Raw genomic sequence first — 16,418 nt, 5'->3', positions numbered from 1 at the left:
GGACGGGAGGTGCAGGGGCTGGTTTGGGGGAGCCTTGCTGCTGCCTCGAGTCAAAGCTACAAAGCTACGGATGCCTGCCAGTAAGTGGCAGGAAGGGCCGGGGAGCTGGCGACACCCCGAAGTGCGCGGAGTGGCCAGAGCAGGTCAGCATCTTCCACGCCTCCCAGAGCTGACATTTTGTGACAAGCTTATGGACTGGCCTTTGAAGGGCCCACGTTTCATCCCTTCCTGCAGAAGCCCTAGGGCAGTTTCTTAACCTGCCCTGCCCCCTGCAGCAGACTGGGGGGCGCGGGGAGAGGACCGTCCGCAGCCCAGCCTGGAAAGGGAAGCCCTGTGTTTCCAATAGGAAGCCACAATCCTCTAGAAAATGGAGACTTCCTCTCTGGAAACTACAATTTCCAGCGGCCCTCGGCAGAGCGCGTGCTGGGACTTGCCCCGCGCCGCAGCCTAGCCTTCCCGGCCTTCAACTCCCGACGTGCCTCTCGGTGTTCTTACGCTGCCTGATTTCCTACCCGACCAAATTTCCTGTTTCCAGCTCGCCTAATAGTGACGGACGGACTACAACTCCCAGCTTGCAGAGCGAGGTTGATTTGCACGTCTGCTCCTCATTTGGACTCCCATTTCCCATAAAGCCGAGGGACAGGGGCGGCGGGCTCAGGGCGCATGCGCGGGCGGCGCGGCGGCGCGGCGGGAAGCGGAGGTGAGCGTCCGGGGCCCGCGGTCCTGACCTCGTCGGGCTCGCCCGGGAACTGGGGGCCGGAAAGATCTTGGTTTGCCCGGGCCGTGGCTCGGTCAGCTGCTTGGAGCGGGTGGGTGCTGAGGACTGCTGGGGCCGGGGGCGGGCGGGACGGGCTTCCCGAGGACAGCCCCTCCGGGGTGTGTGGGCGCGGAGGGCCGGATCCTGGGGGTCCCCCCGCCCCCCCCGGGGCTGCACCGCGCGCTGCCGAGCAGCGACCCCGCGGGCGTCCTGGCCGGGACGCCGGTGAACTAGCTCCCGGGGCTCCGTCGTCCACGGGCTGGCCTGGTGCTCGCACCTGCCGCTTCCCCCCTGCGTCGGGGTCGGCCGATCTGCGCTCCGAAGCGGGTACCCGGTGCGCATGGGAACCCCGAGGCCGCCGTTGGTCGGCAGGACGTTGGCAACTTTTTTTCCACGTGAAGAAATAGAAAAATGGGGATCCCTGGGTGGCGCAGCGGTTTGGCGCCTGCCTTTGGCCCAGGGCGCGATCTTGGAGACCCGGGATCGAATCCCACGTCGGGCTCCCTGCATGGAGCCTGCTTCTCCCTCTGCCTGTGTCTCTGCCTCTCTCTCTCTCTCTCTGTGACTATCATAAAAAAAAAAAATTAAAAAAAAATTAAAAAATTAAAAAAAAAAGAAAAATGATCCGACGGTTCAGATAAACCACTTGGTTTCTTTTCTTTTTATCCCAGTGTGCATAGTTGGAACCTGTAAACAAATGTGAAAGGAACCGCGCCCCCAAACAGTTCCTTTGCTCCGAACAAGTCCTGGGGCTCTTTCCTTAGCATAAATGTTTAAAGCCTGTGCCAGAATATGTATGTTTTTTTTTTTAATTTGCCTAAATGGCACAATACTATTCGCATTATTCTGTACTTTGTTAAAATATTAGAAGTAGTTTGAAGGACACCAACAACCCCGTAAAGTTTCAAGGATGACAAAACTAGCCCAGGCGTTAAGTTGCCCTGGATCCCAGAGGAAGATGCTGAGCAGGTGGGCACCCAGGTCTCCATGGCTCCGTGTGCTCCTTGTGCCACAGGAGTGCACTTTATTTGCACTTTTAAGTGAGACTCTGTGCTTAGCTGTAAAATAACATTAACGATCCCTGCTCTATCCCCCCCCCATTTTTTCCTTTTTTTCTTTTTTAAGATTTTATTCATTCATGAGAGACACAGAGAGAGGCAGAGACACAGGCAGAGGGAGAAGCAGGCTCCATGCAGGGAGCTCGATGTGGGACTGGATCCCGGGTCTCCAGGATCACACCCCGGGCCGAAGGCAGTGCTAAACTGCTGGGCCACCGGGGCTGCCCCATTTTTTCCCTTTTTAAAAAAAGATTTATGTATTTCTTAGAGTGCCCGGGGGAAGGGTGTGGGCAGGAATCTCTCTCCGCTAAACTTGAAGTCCAAAGCAGGGCTGATCTCACAACCCTAAGATCAGGACCTGAATGGAAATCCAGATTCAGCGGCACCTGGGTGGCTCAGCGGTTGAGCGTCTGCCTTTGGTTCAGGGCAGGTCTCAGTTCAGGGCTGGAACTAGATGGCATGGCATGGTCTCTGGCCTCAGGGAACATTTTGGACCTTGAAGTCAGATATGTGTGGGTTTGAACGTCAGTTCTCATATAGTAGCTTTATGAGCACAGACAAGTCACTGAACTTCTGTTAAGTCTTTCCTTGCATCTTTGCCCACACATGTCTCTATCCGTCTATTCTGGGGGTTTGTTTTTTAATCTTATTATTTTTTTCAGCAGGCTTCACACTCAATGTGTGGGGCTTGAACTCAGGACCCTGAGATTAAGACTCACATGCTCTCCCGACTGAGCTGGCCAGGTGCCCCTCTGTCCGTCTTCTTGAAAGCTGACTAGGAAGGTTTCTGGATCTCCCCTGGCCAGGGGATTCCTCACGGCCTCCAGCCATGCGTCTCTCTGCCCTGCTGGCCTTGGCATCCAAGGTCACTCTGCCCCGAGACTACCGCTATGGGATGAGCCGCCCAGGCTCTCTCGCAGACAGGAGGAAGAATCCTCCAGGGACCAGGCGGCGCCGGGTGGCTGTGGAACCCATCTCTGATGAAGACTGGCATCTGTTCTGTGGGGACACAGTGAGAACCTTGGATTGGGCAGAGTGGTGGGGGTCTCCCGGGGCAGAGGTCCCCTCCCTGACCCACGTCTTCCCGCAGGTGGAGATCCTAGAAGGCAAAGATGCTGGGAAGCAAGGCAAAGTGGTGCAGGTCATCCGGCAGCGCAACTGGGTGGTCCTGGAGGGCCTGAATACAGTGAGTGGAGAGAGGTTGGGGTGCTCAGGAAGCCCGTTCCATGTCACTCTGCGTGAAGAGCAGCCAGGGAAGGAGGGAGGGAGACTAGCTGCAGGGGTGGTGGACAGCCCACTGTGCTGCTGTTCACTGGGGCCGAGTGCTAGCTGTGGGAGGCAGGCCCTGTCACAGTCCTTGGTTTTCATGTCCCCTCTCTTTCGGACAGCACTACCGCTATGTTGGCAAGACCGCCGAGTCCCGGGGAACCATGATCCCTAGTGAAGCTCCCTTGCTTCACCACCAGGTCAAATTGGTGGATCCCGTGGACAGGTAAACACAGGGGCTCTGGCCAGAGGGCTCCCCTCTGCGAGTCTGCGTAGGTGTTGGTCACGCATACCAACGCATTCCAAAAGGAATGGTGGATGTTCCTGAAGTTGAGAGGGGCCATCTGTCTCATGGATGTGATCCCTACAGGTCACCCGGGTTAGAGATGGAACAGCAACAAGATGGTGACCTTCATGTTTTCAGCCATTGACTTTTTGGGGTGAAATGCAGTAGGAAGACCGGGTTCTCAGGCTGGATTTCTCTTTTACATCCACCAGGAAGCCCACTGAGGTGGAATGGAGGTTCACGGAGGCGGGCGAGCGGGTACGTGTCTCCTCAAGATCGGGAAGAATTATCCCCAAACCTGATTTTCCCAGAGCTGACGGCATCGTCCCTGAAACGTGGACTGGTAAGGCTGGGGGAGGGGCAGGAAGGTGGGCTGGGGGGAGGAGTGGGAGGGAGGGTGAACAAGCCCTCCCACCCATCTCCTTTCCTCTGGCTCGACAGATGGCCCCAAAGACACATCAGTGGAAGATGCTCTCGAAAGAACCTATGTGCCCCGTTTAAAGACACTGGAGGAAGAGGTGATGGAGGCCATGGGGATCCAGGAGACGCGAAGACACAAGAAAGTCTACTGGTATTGAGCCTGGGAGAGCACTCCTCCCTCTGCTTCTAGCCCTGAAGGACAGGCCACTCCTGCTGCAGACACCAGCAAAGAGCCAGGAGTCCTCCCCTGGGTGCAGCCTCCCCATCCTCTGGTAGCCTGGCACCCCTAACCACAGTGCACTGGCTTCTGGGACTGACGCAAGAGGTGTTGGTCCTCACACAATGATAGAGCCTGGATGGAAGTTAGCCAGCTTCCAGGGGGGCCAGGCCTGCAGGTTGTGGGAGAGAGACTGTCCGTGTCTATGTCTATGTCCGTCCGTGGATGTGGGCGGTCCAGCTGTGGCAACTCTACGACTCGGTAGGGGTTGGTGCACGTCTGTGTTTTCTTACACTGACTAGAAATGGCAGGGAAATAAAGATTTCACTTGTTTAATAAATTAAAAATAAATTTTTACATAGCATGATGTTATCACAGAGAAACCAGAGTTCCAGGAACATAGAATGCTGGTTCTTTGGGCAAGTGTGGTGGCTGGGTGGTTTCAGAGAGGGTTTGTCAGCTGTCTTCCATCTCCAGAAGAGAGAAGGCTTCACCCAGGGGCCTCTTGGTAGCCACCAGAACCAGGTTTCTGGGTGAGAGTGCAGGACTGAAGATCGGCAGGAGCTCAGCATAGAAGCCTAGGAGAAAGGCAGGGCCGCTCTCAGACTCCACTCAGATGCTCCTTGCCTAGCTTATGCATAGTCCTTCCCCTTGCCTCCCAGGGGAGGCCTCAGGCTATCTAGGGAGACCTAGTTCTCTACCAGGAATGTGGGGGTTCTGGCTTAACATGCAGCTCACGGATGTGGGCCTGATGAATGGGAATGTGCACTGACCAGCCCTCTTCGCCACCAGCCCCCGACCAGGGAGGAACCCAGGCTACCCAGCAGGTGTGGGAGCTGGTAGCCACCCTTACCCTGCTCCTGAACATAGAGCAGCCGGTCCAGCAGAATCAGTGTCTCTACCAGTGGGGCCAGAAGCAAGGCCAGGCTGAAGAAGGCCACCACTCGGTTCTCCTGGGCCTGGTGGGCCTGAAGGGCAGCCAGATTCAGTGGCAGCTGAGGATCCAGCCCCACCCGCCGGAGTCCCCGCCGCACGTATCTGTGGGGTCAGCCACAGACAGCAATCAGTTTGCTTTTAGGAACCTCCGCCTCCCACTCAAAACTGCTTCCCTAACCCAGCTGGAACTTTGCTCCGTGTGCTACCTACTGCGCATTTTCAGATGTTTCCCTGGCTGTGAGCTGTCTATCCGATAGCAAATTAATCACAAAATTTACTTTCAGCTAGATCTGTCCGACTATTCAGCCATTTTTTAGCATTTAAGAAATTTGATAGAGTTGTCTGATAAAAAACTGCCTTCCTAAAGAAATGTTGAGGAGCTGCCCCCCGAGACTTCAAAATCAACCCCCTGGGCACATCTGGATAGTCCTTCAGGATAAACTGACAAGTGAAGATGGGAGGGGCATCAGACCTGCAGTTGGTGATGTCCCCTCATCACCCCCCCCTCAGCCTCACTCTTCAATCTTCAGCTCGTGGACCCTGGGGATCCCCTGCACGCCTGGCCGACGCAGCTCGGGCTGGGCACCCCGGATGACGGTCTCCAGTGCTGCCCGGTAGCAGTGGGTTCGGAGGCCAGGGCCTGATTTCTGCAGCCGCTCTGCATACTCCTCCAGGGCGTGGCAGGCTCCTTCCCGCAGCCTGTAAGGCAGCTCGTGGCCGGGCAGCCCAGCCACCCATTGACTCAGTGGGTAGCCACCAGGGTCACTCAACTTCATGTAGCAGCAGCCCACTGAAGCCAGGGCCACCACTTGAGGACAGGAGAAGTGCCTCAGCAAGGTAACGCTCAGATCCCCGCAGGCATGCAGGCCTGTCAGCAGCAAACGGGCCCTGCTCTGAGGTGAGGTGTCCAAGGGAAGCAGAAGCTCTTCACACAGAGCCGTAGGCTCTACCCACCTAACCACATGGTGTGGGGAGTATCGAGGGCTGGCTCGGACCACCTGTGAGGCAGGAAAGAACACAGGCAGGTGGGAAGTCTGTCTGCTGTCCCTGGGCCATGTCAGGTCATAGGAAGGGACATGTCCCCTGCATTCCTTCGCCAGGAGAGAAGCTGGAGAATGGGAGAGCTGAGCCTTGAATCAGGAGACAGGCTGAACTCTGGGCTTATCACAAACCCCAAACCTCTCTGTGTTCTGGCTCCCTCCTCTGTCAGAAGCCTGGTACCTTACCGGCTACCTCGCACGTGGCTGGAAGGACACACCAGTGTGCAAAGTACTTGGTAACTAGAAAGTGCCTTCAAGATGTGAGGAGGCGGGGAAACCTGGGTGGCTCAGCAGTTTAGCGCTGCCTTCAGCCCAGGGCCTGATCCTGGAGACCTGGGATCGAGTCCCACATCAGGCTCCACGCAGGGAGCCTGTGCCTGTGTCCCTCTGCCTGTGTCTCTGCCTCTCTCTCTCTGTGTTTCTCATGAATAAATAAATAAAATCTTAAAAAAAAAAAAAATGTGAGGAGGCTCTGGTGAAAGGGAGCCCATGGGCAAGGGGCAGCAGAGTTAGGTTAGAGACCACCACCTCAACCTCAGAAACTGAAGAGTGAGTCCAGCCTTGGTGCCTGATTCCAGCCAATCAGACCCTCCCCTACAGCCCCGGCTGCAGAAGCTGGCCTACCTGTGGGTGCCTCTTCTCTTCCTTCTCCAGAGCCTGCAGGAGCTCCTGGTCCAGGCGCTGGGCTCTCTGCACCAGCCTCTGGTCCCCCTCAATGCTCTTCACCAGCAGCCCCAGCCCCAGGGACATGAACCGGGAGAGATGGCCCTGCAGTCACAAGAGGGAGGGTGAAGACAGCCCCACTCAGTGTTCCCTCCACTGGCAGCCTCCCTAGCCTCCCTGGACACCTGAGGCTCTGGCCCCCAAAAGGCTCATCTACCCTGACTTCCACAACTCCTCAGCATCTTCCTCCAGCTTTCTATCCCCACAACTCAAACTATCGGGGGTCTGACTCACCTGGCCTGAACCTATATCCACAACCTGGGTGCAGCCCGTGAGGTCACTCAGCTTCTTCACCAGCTACAAGAGGAGGGAACAAAGTTCTCCTGGCCACTGGTTGCTGGCTCCCAGAGCAAACACCCATAATGAGGGTGGAGGAGCTGCAGAGGGTAGAGGAAGATGGACAGAGGGCCACAGAAGAGACAGTAGATATGGAAACCAAGAGGAAGGGTGCTGCCCCCAGGCTCAGGTGGTTCTTACTACTCAGCATCAAGAAGAGCTACGTGTTGAAGCCCTGAGCACGCTATGGAGAGGCAAGACAGGAAGATACAGCCACCAACCAACCCATCAAAGGATGAACAAACATATAAAACAAACACAGAAAAAAATAAATAAATAAATAAGTAAATAAAACAAACACAGCATTGAGGGGGTGGCCCCTCAGTGCCAGTCGTCTCACCTCCCCCAGCCTCCGGATCTCATGCTGCTTCTTGGCCCTGACGTGTTTCCGGAAGGGAGCTGTCAGCCGGGAGCTCTGGCTGGGGTTCTCCAGGAACTCCGAAGGAGTCTGAAACCCAGGTGTCCGGGTAAAGGCCAGGGCACAGGCTGTAGACTTCAGGGCCAGCAGGGAAAGTGGCCACACCGACCTGTACCTGAGATAGGCCAGCCCCAGTGAATAGCTCTATTACATCCTAACTGTGCCAGTTTACAATTCAGGAAGCCCCAGGGGGACCCTGAGTCTGAGTCCCCCAGCACGGGGCCCCTCTTGCCCATACCTGACCACTTCCCCTTCCCCAGGCATCCCCAGCAGCTGCGTGGCCAGCTGTGGTGGGTTCAGTCCATCCAGCGCTTCCTGCCATGAGCAAGGGAGTGTGCCCCACAAGTTGTCTGTAAAGAATTCCTGCAGGAGAAGGGGAGAAGCAGTCAATTTCTTTAAAAAAAAGGATTTATTTATTTATTTATTTATTCATTCATGATAGACATAGAGAGAGGCAGAGACACAGGCAGAGGAAAAAGCAGGCTCCATGCAGGGAGCCTGACGTGGGACTCGATCCCACAGCTCCAGGATCACGCCCTGGGCTAAAGGCCGCGCTAAACCGCTGAGCCACTGGGGCTGCCCAATAAATAAAATCTTAAAAAAAAAAGAAAGTTCAGCTAAATAACAAATACTTAGAAAATATTTTAATATGCTGTGCACTGTCCAAAACATTTTCCATGTGTCAATGCATTTAATTCTCCAACAACCCTATTAGATAAGTACTATCTTCTCTCCCATTTTACAAATAAGGAGACCGACACACAGCAACTAACTCTTTCAACTCAAAAAGCTAGTAAGCAGCAAAGCTGGGATCTGAAACCAACTGGACTCTAGTTCTTGCTCCTAACCACTCTGCTCTACTGCCTTCCTGTGGAAGAAAACCCTCCAGGCACACAAGTAACTGCAAAGACCCAGGTACCCGCCATGTTTGTAGCACAAAAATCAGGCCAGTGTAGGAGCAGCAGAATGAACATGGGAGAAGCTCGTGTCAGACTTCACGAGGCAGCAGGGGGGACACCTGCCTGGCTCAGTGGTTGAGCATCTGCCTTCAGCTTAGGTCATGATCCTGGGGTCCTGGGATCGAGTCCCTCCGTCTATGTCTCTTATAAATACATAAAATCTTAGGAAAAAAAAAAAAGAGGCAGCAGGGGATGGGGATGGGTCATGCAGCGCTTTCTAGGTAACGGTAAGGAATTAAGATTTGATCAAAGCACCTAGAAAGCAAGGCACTATCTTGATCAGATTTACTTTTTTTTAAGTAAACTTTACACCCAACATGAGGCTCAAACTTACTACTCTGCCACTGACCGACCCAGCCAGGCGCCTCTGATCAGATTTACATTTTTATTTATTCATTTACTTTTAACTTAAATTCAGTTTGCCAACATATAATACAGCACCCAGTGCTTATTCCACCACAGTGCCCTCAGTGCCCCTCACCCAGTTACCCCATTCCCCCCCACCTCCCCTTCTGCCACCCTTGGTTTGTTTCTCAGAGTCAGGAGTCTCTCATGGTTTGTCTTCCTCTCTAATTTCTCCCCACACAGTTCCCCCGCTTCCCTTATAGTCCCTTTCACTATTTCTTATGTTCCACATGAGTGAGACTATATGATAACTATTTTTCTCCGACTGACTTATTTCACTCCAGATTTACATTTGAAAGAGCTCAATCAGGCTGCTTTGTGAAGAAATGTCATGGAGAAGAAGTGGACACAGGGGTTAGTTAGGAAATGGTCCAGGAGCAGAGGATGGTGGCTTAGTCCCTGGTGGCATCAATGGAGATGGAAACACAGGAGTGAATCTGGTATCTATTCTGGAGACAGAGCCCCAGGAAGGGCCGGCACGTACATCAATGAAGGAGAGAGCTGGACCAAGGATGCTTCTGGGTCTGGGGGCTGACAGTCAGTGGACTCTGGTGCCACTCATACATCAGTGCATTTACTCTTCAGGTGAGCCCTCCGACGGGGATTACTGCGGCAGCTGAGAAACCCGGGCTAGGCGGAGTTTCTTCAGACGCCTAAGGCTGGCCCAGTAAAGGAGGCAGCTGGTCTGTCGGCCTCCAGAGCTCTCACTGTCCCTACACTGATGAGCCAAGGATTGACTCAAAGCTCGGGTGAAGAAGCACCTCGCACGTTCCCGGCAGGGCTCTGTGGTCCACACTTTGACCGTGGACTTGGGACGGTAAGAAAAACTACCTGTGTACTAGGAATGTTAACAGGTACGGGGCGGGGGGAGACGGGAGACGGTTCTAACCCTCTCTCGCACAGACACTAGGCTGAGACGCATAGAAAGCCGGAAGCCGGGGATCCCTGGGTGGCGCAGCGGTTTGGCGCCTGCCTTTGGCCCAGGGAGCGATTCTGGAGACCCGGGATCGAATCCCACATTGGGCTCCCGGTGCATGGAGCCTGCTTCTCCCTCTGCCTAGGTCTCTGCCTCTCTCTCTCTCTGTGACTATCATAAAAAAAAAAAAAAAAAAGAAAGTCGGAAACCTGCGCCCCAGATTCTCCGCCCGCCGGGCGCACCCGCCCACACCCCCCGGGCCTCACGATGATGTAGGCGTCCACGATGGAGCGGTAGCGCGCCAGCACGCGGGTGAGGTTCACAGCCAGCTGCCTCCTCTGCTCCAGAGAGAGGCCGCGCGCCGAGACGCCGGGCATCCCGGGGGCAGGCGGCGGCGTCGGGAGCGGGGCGCGCTGAGCGGAGAGAGCGCCGGAGCCAGTCCCCACGCGGGTACCCTTCCCTGGCCGTCGGCAGGCGCGGAAGACGGGACGCGCCCCTGACGTCACAGGTCGCGACGCCGCGCGGAGGGGGCGCCCCCGGGGGGCGGAGCACCGCGCAGCACGTCACAGAGGCGAGACGCGGCGTCCCGGCTCGCCCCTCCCCGCGCATTTCCCTCCTACCCCGGAAGTGAGGCTGGCCCCGCGTGCGGCGTTTCCCGCGGGGCGCGGCCGTCCCACCTTCGAGTTGTACCTCCACGGGGCTAGAGGGGCCGGGGAGCGCATCCCGCCCCCGCCGCCCCCCACGCCGCCCCCGCCGCCGCCGCCCCTGCCGCTGCTCACGCACTCAGACTCCCTGGCCTCCCTCCCGGAGGCGGGGGCGCTGCGGGCGCGCGCACGCCGGCCCCCGACGCGGTCCAATCCGCGCGCCTGCCGGCCCGGGCCTCGCCGCCGCGCGCCCACTTCCGCATCCGGCGCCGGGCGCTTCCGCTCGTAGCGGCGTCTGCCGGGAGGTAGGTGTGAGCGTCGGGGGCGCTCTCCTGGGCGGGGACCCCCGCGGCCTGGGTTCCCTGGGCGGCTACATGTGGTCAGGGGGCCTGTCTCGGGAGCAGGGCTGGGGCGCGGCGCCGGCGGAGGGTGACCGGCGGCCCCGGGGGCCGGCCCCGATTGCCGGCATGCGCGCTCAGCCGCTCTCCCCGGGCGGGCGATGCAGCCCCCGCTCCGGCTTTCCAGCTCCGCTTCCGAATGGGACTAGCTCTGGAGAGTGCCAGTGACCCTTCCCAGGCCCTACAGCTGGTGCATTATGGGGCCGCGCCACAACCGAGGCCCTCCTGGCTCACACGGTGCCCCTGACATCTCTCCACGTTACAGATTCGTTCCCACTCTGGGCAGTCGCTCGGATGCCTTTCCAACCTGCAGCCCACGCAGACGGGTCTTGTTTCCCAGGCCTGAAGGCTCTGTGATCAGGCTCCCTTTCTTTCCCAGGGTGTGCTACAGACCTCCAGATGTGGGCCCGTGGGATTCAGCAGAGGATGAGTCCTCTGTCGTGCTGTCATCAGTAAGCCACTCTTCCCAACTGCTTTCCCGCCATCCACTGTCCTCATGTCTACCCTGCTTCTCAATCTGGATTTTGGGGAACCTCCCCCTAAAAAAGCCTTAGAGGGGAATGCCAAGCACCGAAAATTCGTCAAGAAGCGGCGGCTCTTGGAACGGAGGGGCTTTCTGAATAAGAAGAACCAGCCCCCGAGCAAGACACCAAAGCAACATTCAGAACCTATGAAGAAAGGGGAGACTCCTAAGGTGGATGGCACTTGGAAGGTTTCTCCCCTTCCAAAAAAGAAGGCCGTTGCCTCCAGCAGTGGACCAGAGCAGTCCCTGGACAAGAAGACTGCAGTGCCGTGGCTGACACCTGCCCCTTCACAGAAGGCTGGCTCTGCTTTGGCTAAAGTAGATTTGCTGGGGGAGTTCCAGAGTGCCCTTCCAAAGATTAGGAGCCACCCAACTCGCCCCCACAAGAAGGGCCCCCAGAAGAATCCTACTCAGAAGAATGCCCCACAGAATTCCATCCAGTCTCATTCAGACAATAAGTGCTCCGGAACAACCCAGAAAACACCGAAGAAGATGGTGGCCATTGACTGTGAAATGGTGGGCACGGGACCCAAGGGGCATGTCAGTTCCCTGGCTCGATGTAGCATTGTCAACTACCATGGAGATGTGCTCTATGACGAATACATCCTTCCGCCCTGCCACATCGTGGACTACCGGACTAGGTGGAGTGGCATCCGGAAGCAGCACATGGTGAATGCTACACCCTTCAAGGTTGCACGGGGCCAGGTGAGAGGCATGGGGTACGACAGGAGCAGCAAGGTGGCTGCGCTGAGGTGCAGATCCCTTTTCAGCAGAGGATATCGCCCTAGAAGGCGCCAAAGAAGTTTGGAGGAGGGAAGTGGGAGTGGACTGCCAGATGAAGGGTGCAGGCATGGTGAAGGCCCAGAAAGTTACACAGCTAACGGCTGTGCTGAAGCGAGTTAGCAGAGACCGACCTGAACTCCCCAAAGGAATCATCACCTGGGAAACTAGGAACCTAGAGGACTAGGAGCACCACAGGGCAGAGTAGCAGGTGTGAATGGCGAGGGAATGGGCTCGATTTGGGAGTGCCTTGTAGAGATGTAGTTTGGGGTTGAGAACAGAGAGGTGGAGAGGGTAGTTTGGGGTTGAGAACAGAGAGGTGGAGAGGGTTCCCAAGCAAGTGTGGGAAGTGTTGGTGGCAGGAGCTAGGTGGTTTGTATTCTTGGGACAGGTAGCCTGAAGCGGAGGGGTTGCGTGTCGGGCTCTCACCTCAGTCATGAGCAAACTTCTTTGTGGTAGCCCCATGCTGGACCCTGGGAGCATCACAGGACAGGAAAAGGAAGGCGAACCTGGGAGGCAAAGGGAGGAGGTGGAGGGGAAACCAGCTGGTCTTCGGAGGCCTCCAGAGGGCGCCCATGGTCCGTATTTTTGTCTTTTCAACTTCACATTCTTAGTCTTTTTGGGACATGCTTTGTTCCACTAATTCTTTTCACTCCCTGTTAGTTGGAGGCGCTTCATCAGAGGCAAAGGTGCTGAGTTTTAGATAAAAGTACTTGAGAGGTGTGCCACAGGCCACCAGTGAGCAGGGCTGGGAGAGGCAGAAGGTGGGATGGGTCTGAGATCTCGAATCTGCGCAGCTTGAATGAGGGCTGGATGTGAATTAATGTACAGTAGAGGTGTTGGTGGACAGTAAACTGAAGGTGCGGTTAGGAGCAAGCAGGAACCTCATCAGTTGGGCTCCCATTGAGTTTTCGTCATAAATGGATTCCACAGTGCCCATGCCAGGGTGTGAGATGGGTACGTTCAGATGGTCTGGCCCCTTCCAGGGGGTTCCTGCTGGCTCTGCATGGATTGTAGGATTGTGGCTTTTGTTCACAACCTGTTTGGAGCCCTCTTGGGGAATGGCCTTGAGAGCTTGTGCCTTATTCTTGGTTGTCTTTTTGGTTGCATGCCCTCATGCTTTGAGATCCTGAAATGGTGAGGTGACCTGGTCCTGAGACTAGTGTGAATGAGGTTCCTGAGCAGCTGCTGAGTGAGTGGGAGGAGCTGTAGAGCTGATTTTCTGGGTTGCTTGACCGATTCCCTCTGCAGCCTGAGTCTACAGGTGATTCTTAAGCTTTTATAACTTATAGGTCCTTCCAGAGTCTGATGAAAATCAGAGACACTCCTCCCCAAGCACCATATATGTAAATATTGGCATATGATTTGGGGTTTCTTTTATCTCCCTGGAGCCCATCTTTGACTCCATTGGTTCAACACTTATGTCTAAGGCCAGAATATGGTAATGGTTAGAGAACTTCTCATAGCAAGCCAGAACTGAACTGGTTAGCAAACATCTGACACATGAGTGTGATTTGGGACTGGAGCAAATTAATGAGAAGATAAGGAGCCATTGGTGATAGGAGTCCAAACCAGGTTCCACCACAGGTTACCTGATGAGCAGGTAACAGCTGCTCATCACCTGGAAGTGAATCTCAGATGGAAGAAACGTTGTGGGAGAGGTCAAGGTAGGTGAGCACATGGTGCAAAGAGCTTGACAGGATCTATGACCACATTGGGCTTTCAGGATAGAGGGGCTCTTCTACCTTTGCTGCCTCCTCACCACCGCCTTTTCCGCTCCTATTTCAGATCTTGAAGATACTCACAGGGAAGATAGTGGTGGGCCATGCCATCCACAACGACTTCAAAGCCCTTCAGTACTTCCACCCCAAGTCCCTCACCCGTGACACCTCCCACATTCCCCCCCTCAACCGGAAGGCTGACTGCCCAGAGAATGCCACTATGTCTCTGAAGAGTCTCACCAAGAAGCTTCTAAACCGGGACATCCAGGTAGTGTCTCCCCAGATGCTGTCAGGCCCCCGGCTTGGATGCTGGGGGGCCCTTCTTGCTGCAGGCCCTGGCCCCGAAATTGCTCTGGTTGTAGATGCAGGTGGGCTGCTCTGATGGGAAGAGCTTTAGCAAAAGGGCCCAGTGTGTAGGGTAACAGTTCCTGCTTTCTACCTCACAGAATGTCCCAGAGGGTACTTGGAAGAGGGGGAAGTCTTCAAGTGCTGGCAAAACCCTAACTGAGGGATCCCTGGGTGGCGTAGCGGTTTAGCGTCTGCCTTTGGCCCAGGGCGCGATCCTGGAGACCCAGGATCGAATCCCACGTCAGGCTCCCGGTGCCGGGAGCCTGCTTCTCCCTCTGCCTATGTCTCTGCCTCTCTCTCTCTCTGTGTGTGACTATCATAAATAAATAAAACATTAAAAAAAAAAAAAAAAAAAACCCTAACTGAGAAAAGAAAGCTTCTTTTAACAAAAAAAAAAAAAAAAAAAAAGAATGTATGTATGTATTTATTTATTTATGAGAGACAGAGAGAGAGAGGCAGAGACACGGGAAGAGGGAGAAGCAGGCTCCATGCAGGGAGCCTGATGTCCACTCAATCCCTGGACTCCAGGATCACACCCTGAGCCAAAGGCAGATGCTCAACCGCTGAGCCATCCAGGCATCCCACACATAGTGCTTCTGAAAGTCTGCAAAGTGGATGACAGGATCTCTTGTGTGGGCGACAGGTTTGCACTCAGAGAAAGGTGTCCTGCCTGGCAGGAGGGTGGGCACACGTGTGTAGAGAGTGGTTGAGGTTGTGGGGAAGGTGCGAGACTCACAAGGCCTGTCTGTGATCTGGTTGTTGTGTTTGCAGGGTGCAGAACAGCGTGGTGTGTATGGTCCACAGAAAGGTCTGAGGCAGACAGTGTCATAGGAGTTGAACCCTCAGAGGTCTCCAGAGTGGCCCACTAACTCTGCAGCAGCAACAGCATTTGGGGGGGCTGGGGAGAGCCAGTTGGGAAGGAAAGAAATAGTCTCTTGTGGCTTCATGCTACTCTCTTTCTGCTGTATTCAGGTTGGGAAAAGTGGACATTCCTCCGTGGAAGATGCTCAGGCCACCATGGAGCTGTACAAGTTGGTTGAAGTCGAGTGGGAACAGCACCTGGCCCAGAATCCCCCAAAGGACTAATGGCAGTGGGGGCGCTGTAATGTGGGCATACAGAGGCGGCACCACACCCAGGAGAAACCGGGCCATGGACCAGTGGACAGCTCTACCAGCTCCACCTCTTCGCAAGCTCAAGCTGTGAGGGAGAGAGAGGCTCCACCCCAGGCTTAATATTCATTGAAATTTCCCCTCAGGTGTTGTGTTGTGTGTCTGGCTAAGTGTTCCGCGGAAGGAGGAAGCCTCCATGTCAGAAGCAGCCGTATACTGTTTACCTCTTCAATGGTGCTAACCATGGGTCCCAGGGTGCTGGCTCCAGCAGGCCTTCTGACCTTCAAGGGGCAGGGCATACTGGGAAGTGTAGTTTCCCAAACTGCCTTATCGCCAGGGTGTCCCATTTTATGCCTTTTGTTCTCAAGTAATTAGCAGCACCTTGTTTCACTCTGAGAAGGACCCTGGTTGGATGATCGTGCTGCGAATCACAGACTCAGCTTTTGTCTCAGTCTCTACCTAGTTTGTGGGGGCATACTGCTTGTCCTTGCCACTCTGACCTCCCGAGGAGCCATTCCTGGTGAGAGGTTCAGTTCTCCTCTGGGTTACACAGTAGAGGTAAGAGAGCGTGACTTGGAAATCAACTTTTCTGATTTAGGAAAGTGGTGTCTTTCCTAAAGTCATAGAGGATTAATTTAATTTAGATCTCACTTGGTAGGTTTAAAAGAACTTAAAGTGTTTTCATGGGTTTTAGTATTTTACTTTATTAAGCCAAATCTCTAAAGACTCAAATTATTGAGTATTATCAAACATTGATAAATTTTTATAATGGAAAAACAATTGTGTGCTGTTTGTTGTTGTTTAACAGTACGCTAAAAAGTGTTTACGAGGAGGAGCGCCTGGCTGGCTCAAGTAGAGCACACAGTTCTTGATCTCTGGAGTTGTGAGTTCAAGCCCCACATTGGGCATAGAGCTTACTTGGGGAAAAACAAAATCTTGGGCAGCGCTGGTGGTGCAGCGGTTTAGCGCTGCCTGCGTCCCGGGGTGTGATCCTGGAGGTCTGGGATCGGGTCCCGCGTCGGGCTTCCTCCATGGCGCCTGCTTGTTCCTCTGCCTGTGTCTCTGCCCCTCTCTCTCTCTGAATAAATAAATAAATCTTAAAAAAAAAAAAAATCTTGTCATAAGGCCTAATGGGGCTATGATGCTGTGAGGGGTTC

General features: G+C 54.9%; 3 protein-coding genes across 13 annotated transcripts; 2 read left to right on the top strand and 1 right to left on the bottom strand.

The window, feature by feature from the left end:
* The first annotated feature begins 562 nt into the window (after positions 1-562).
* Positions 563-4,361, top strand: MRPL24 (mitochondrial ribosomal protein L24). Of its 3 annotated transcripts, none has more exons than XM_072830016.1 (6): positions 563-700; positions 2,481-2,827; positions 2,906-3,001; positions 3,204-3,307; positions 3,580-3,710; positions 3,809-4,361. In XM_072830016.1, the coding sequence occupies exons 2-6, from the start codon at positions 2,645-2,647 to the stop codon at positions 3,943-3,945; spliced, it is 651 nt and encodes a 216-aa protein (XP_072686117.1). In that variant the 5' UTR covers positions 563-700; positions 2,481-2,644; the 3' UTR covers positions 3,946-4,361. The 3 variants fall into 3 exon arrangements, with proteins under 3 accessions (XP_072686117.1, XP_072686119.1, XP_072686118.1); XM_072830018.1 differs by having other exon boundaries at positions 575-700; positions 2,478-2,827; XM_072830017.1 differs by having other exon boundaries at positions 667-809.
* METTL25B (methyltransferase like 25B) lies at positions 4,323-10,659 on the bottom strand. Of its 8 annotated transcripts, none has more exons than XM_072830006.1 (8): positions 10,521-10,659; positions 7,696-7,820; positions 7,380-7,487; positions 6,938-7,000; positions 6,605-6,748; positions 5,457-5,938; positions 4,858-5,042; positions 4,323-4,582 (listed from the first exon to the last, which is right to left on the bottom strand). In XM_072830006.1, exons 1-8 carry the CDS (start codon positions 10,642-10,644, stop codon positions 4,461-4,463), a joined length of 1,353 nt encoding a protein of 450 aa, XP_072686107.1. In that variant the 5' UTR covers positions 10,645-10,659; the 3' UTR covers positions 4,323-4,460. The 8 variants fall into 8 exon arrangements, with proteins under 8 accessions (XP_072686107.1, XP_072686104.1, XP_072686109.1 ...); XM_072830003.1 differs by having other exon boundaries at positions 7,380-7,572; positions 10,004-10,568; XM_072830008.1 differs by having other exon boundaries at positions 7,380-7,572; positions 10,521-10,545.
* ISG20L2 (interferon stimulated exonuclease gene 20 like 2) lies at positions 10,527-16,041 on the top strand. 2 transcript variants are annotated; one of them, XM_072830010.1, is made up of 4 exons: positions 10,527-10,686; positions 11,159-12,007; positions 13,871-14,071; positions 15,124-16,041. In XM_072830010.1, exons 2-4 carry the CDS (start codon positions 11,276-11,278, stop codon positions 15,235-15,237), a joined length of 1,047 nt encoding a protein of 348 aa, XP_072686111.1. In that variant the 5' UTR covers positions 10,527-10,686; positions 11,159-11,275; the 3' UTR covers positions 15,238-16,041. The 2 variants fall into 2 exon arrangements, with proteins under 2 accessions (XP_072686111.1, XP_072686112.1); XM_072830011.1 differs by having other exon boundaries at positions 10,672-10,686; positions 11,045-12,007.
* The last annotated feature ends 377 nt before the right edge of the window (positions 16,042-16,418 follow it).

The sequence above is a fragment of the Canis lupus genome, chromosome 6 (genome assembly GCF_048164855.1).
Source record: "Canis lupus baileyi chromosome 6, mCanLup2.hap1, whole genome shotgun sequence".
Taxonomy (NCBI): Eukaryota; Metazoa; Chordata; class Mammalia; order Carnivora; family Canidae; genus Canis; species Canis lupus.
Note: the sequence above shows the minus strand (reverse complement) of the source record. Positions and strands in the feature narration are given on the sequence as shown.

Bases quoted from the DNA above. Each gene is read 5' to 3' on its own strand.
- MRPL24 (XM_072830016.1), top strand. From the start codon at position 2,645: ATGCGTCTCTCTGCCCTGCTGGCCTTGGCATCCAAGGTCACTCTGCCC. The intron at 3,308-3,579 runs GTAAACACAGGG...TACATCCACCAG, and splicing joins TTGGTGGATCCCGTGGACAG to GAAGCCCACTGAGGTGGAAT. The intron at 3,711-3,808 runs GTAAGGCTGGGG...CTGGCTCGACAG, and splicing joins CGTCCCTGAAACGTGGACTG to ATGGCCCCAAAGACACATCA.
- METTL25B (XM_072830001.1), bottom strand. From the start codon at position 10,346: ATGCGCGGGGAGGGGCGAGCCGGGACGCCGCGTCTCGCCTCTGTGACG. The intron at 7,821-10,003 runs GTGAGGCCCGGG...CTTCTCCTGCAG, and splicing joins TCGTGGACGCCTACATCATC to GAATTCTTTACAGACAACTT. The intron at 7,488-7,695 runs GTATGGGCAAGA...CCTGGGTTTCAG, and splicing joins GGGGAAGGGGAAGTGGTCAG to ACTCCTTCGGAGTTCCTGGA.
- ISG20L2 (XM_072830010.1), top strand. From the start codon at position 11,276: ATGTCTACCCTGCTTCTCAATCTGGATTTTGGGGAACCTCCCCCTAAA. The intron at 12,008-13,870 runs GTGAGAGGCATG...CTCCTATTTCAG, and splicing joins TCAAGGTTGCACGGGGCCAG to ATCTTGAAGATACTCACAGG. The intron at 14,072-15,123 runs GTAGTGTCTCCC...TGCTGTATTCAG, and splicing joins TTCTAAACCGGGACATCCAG to GTTGGGAAAAGTGGACATTC.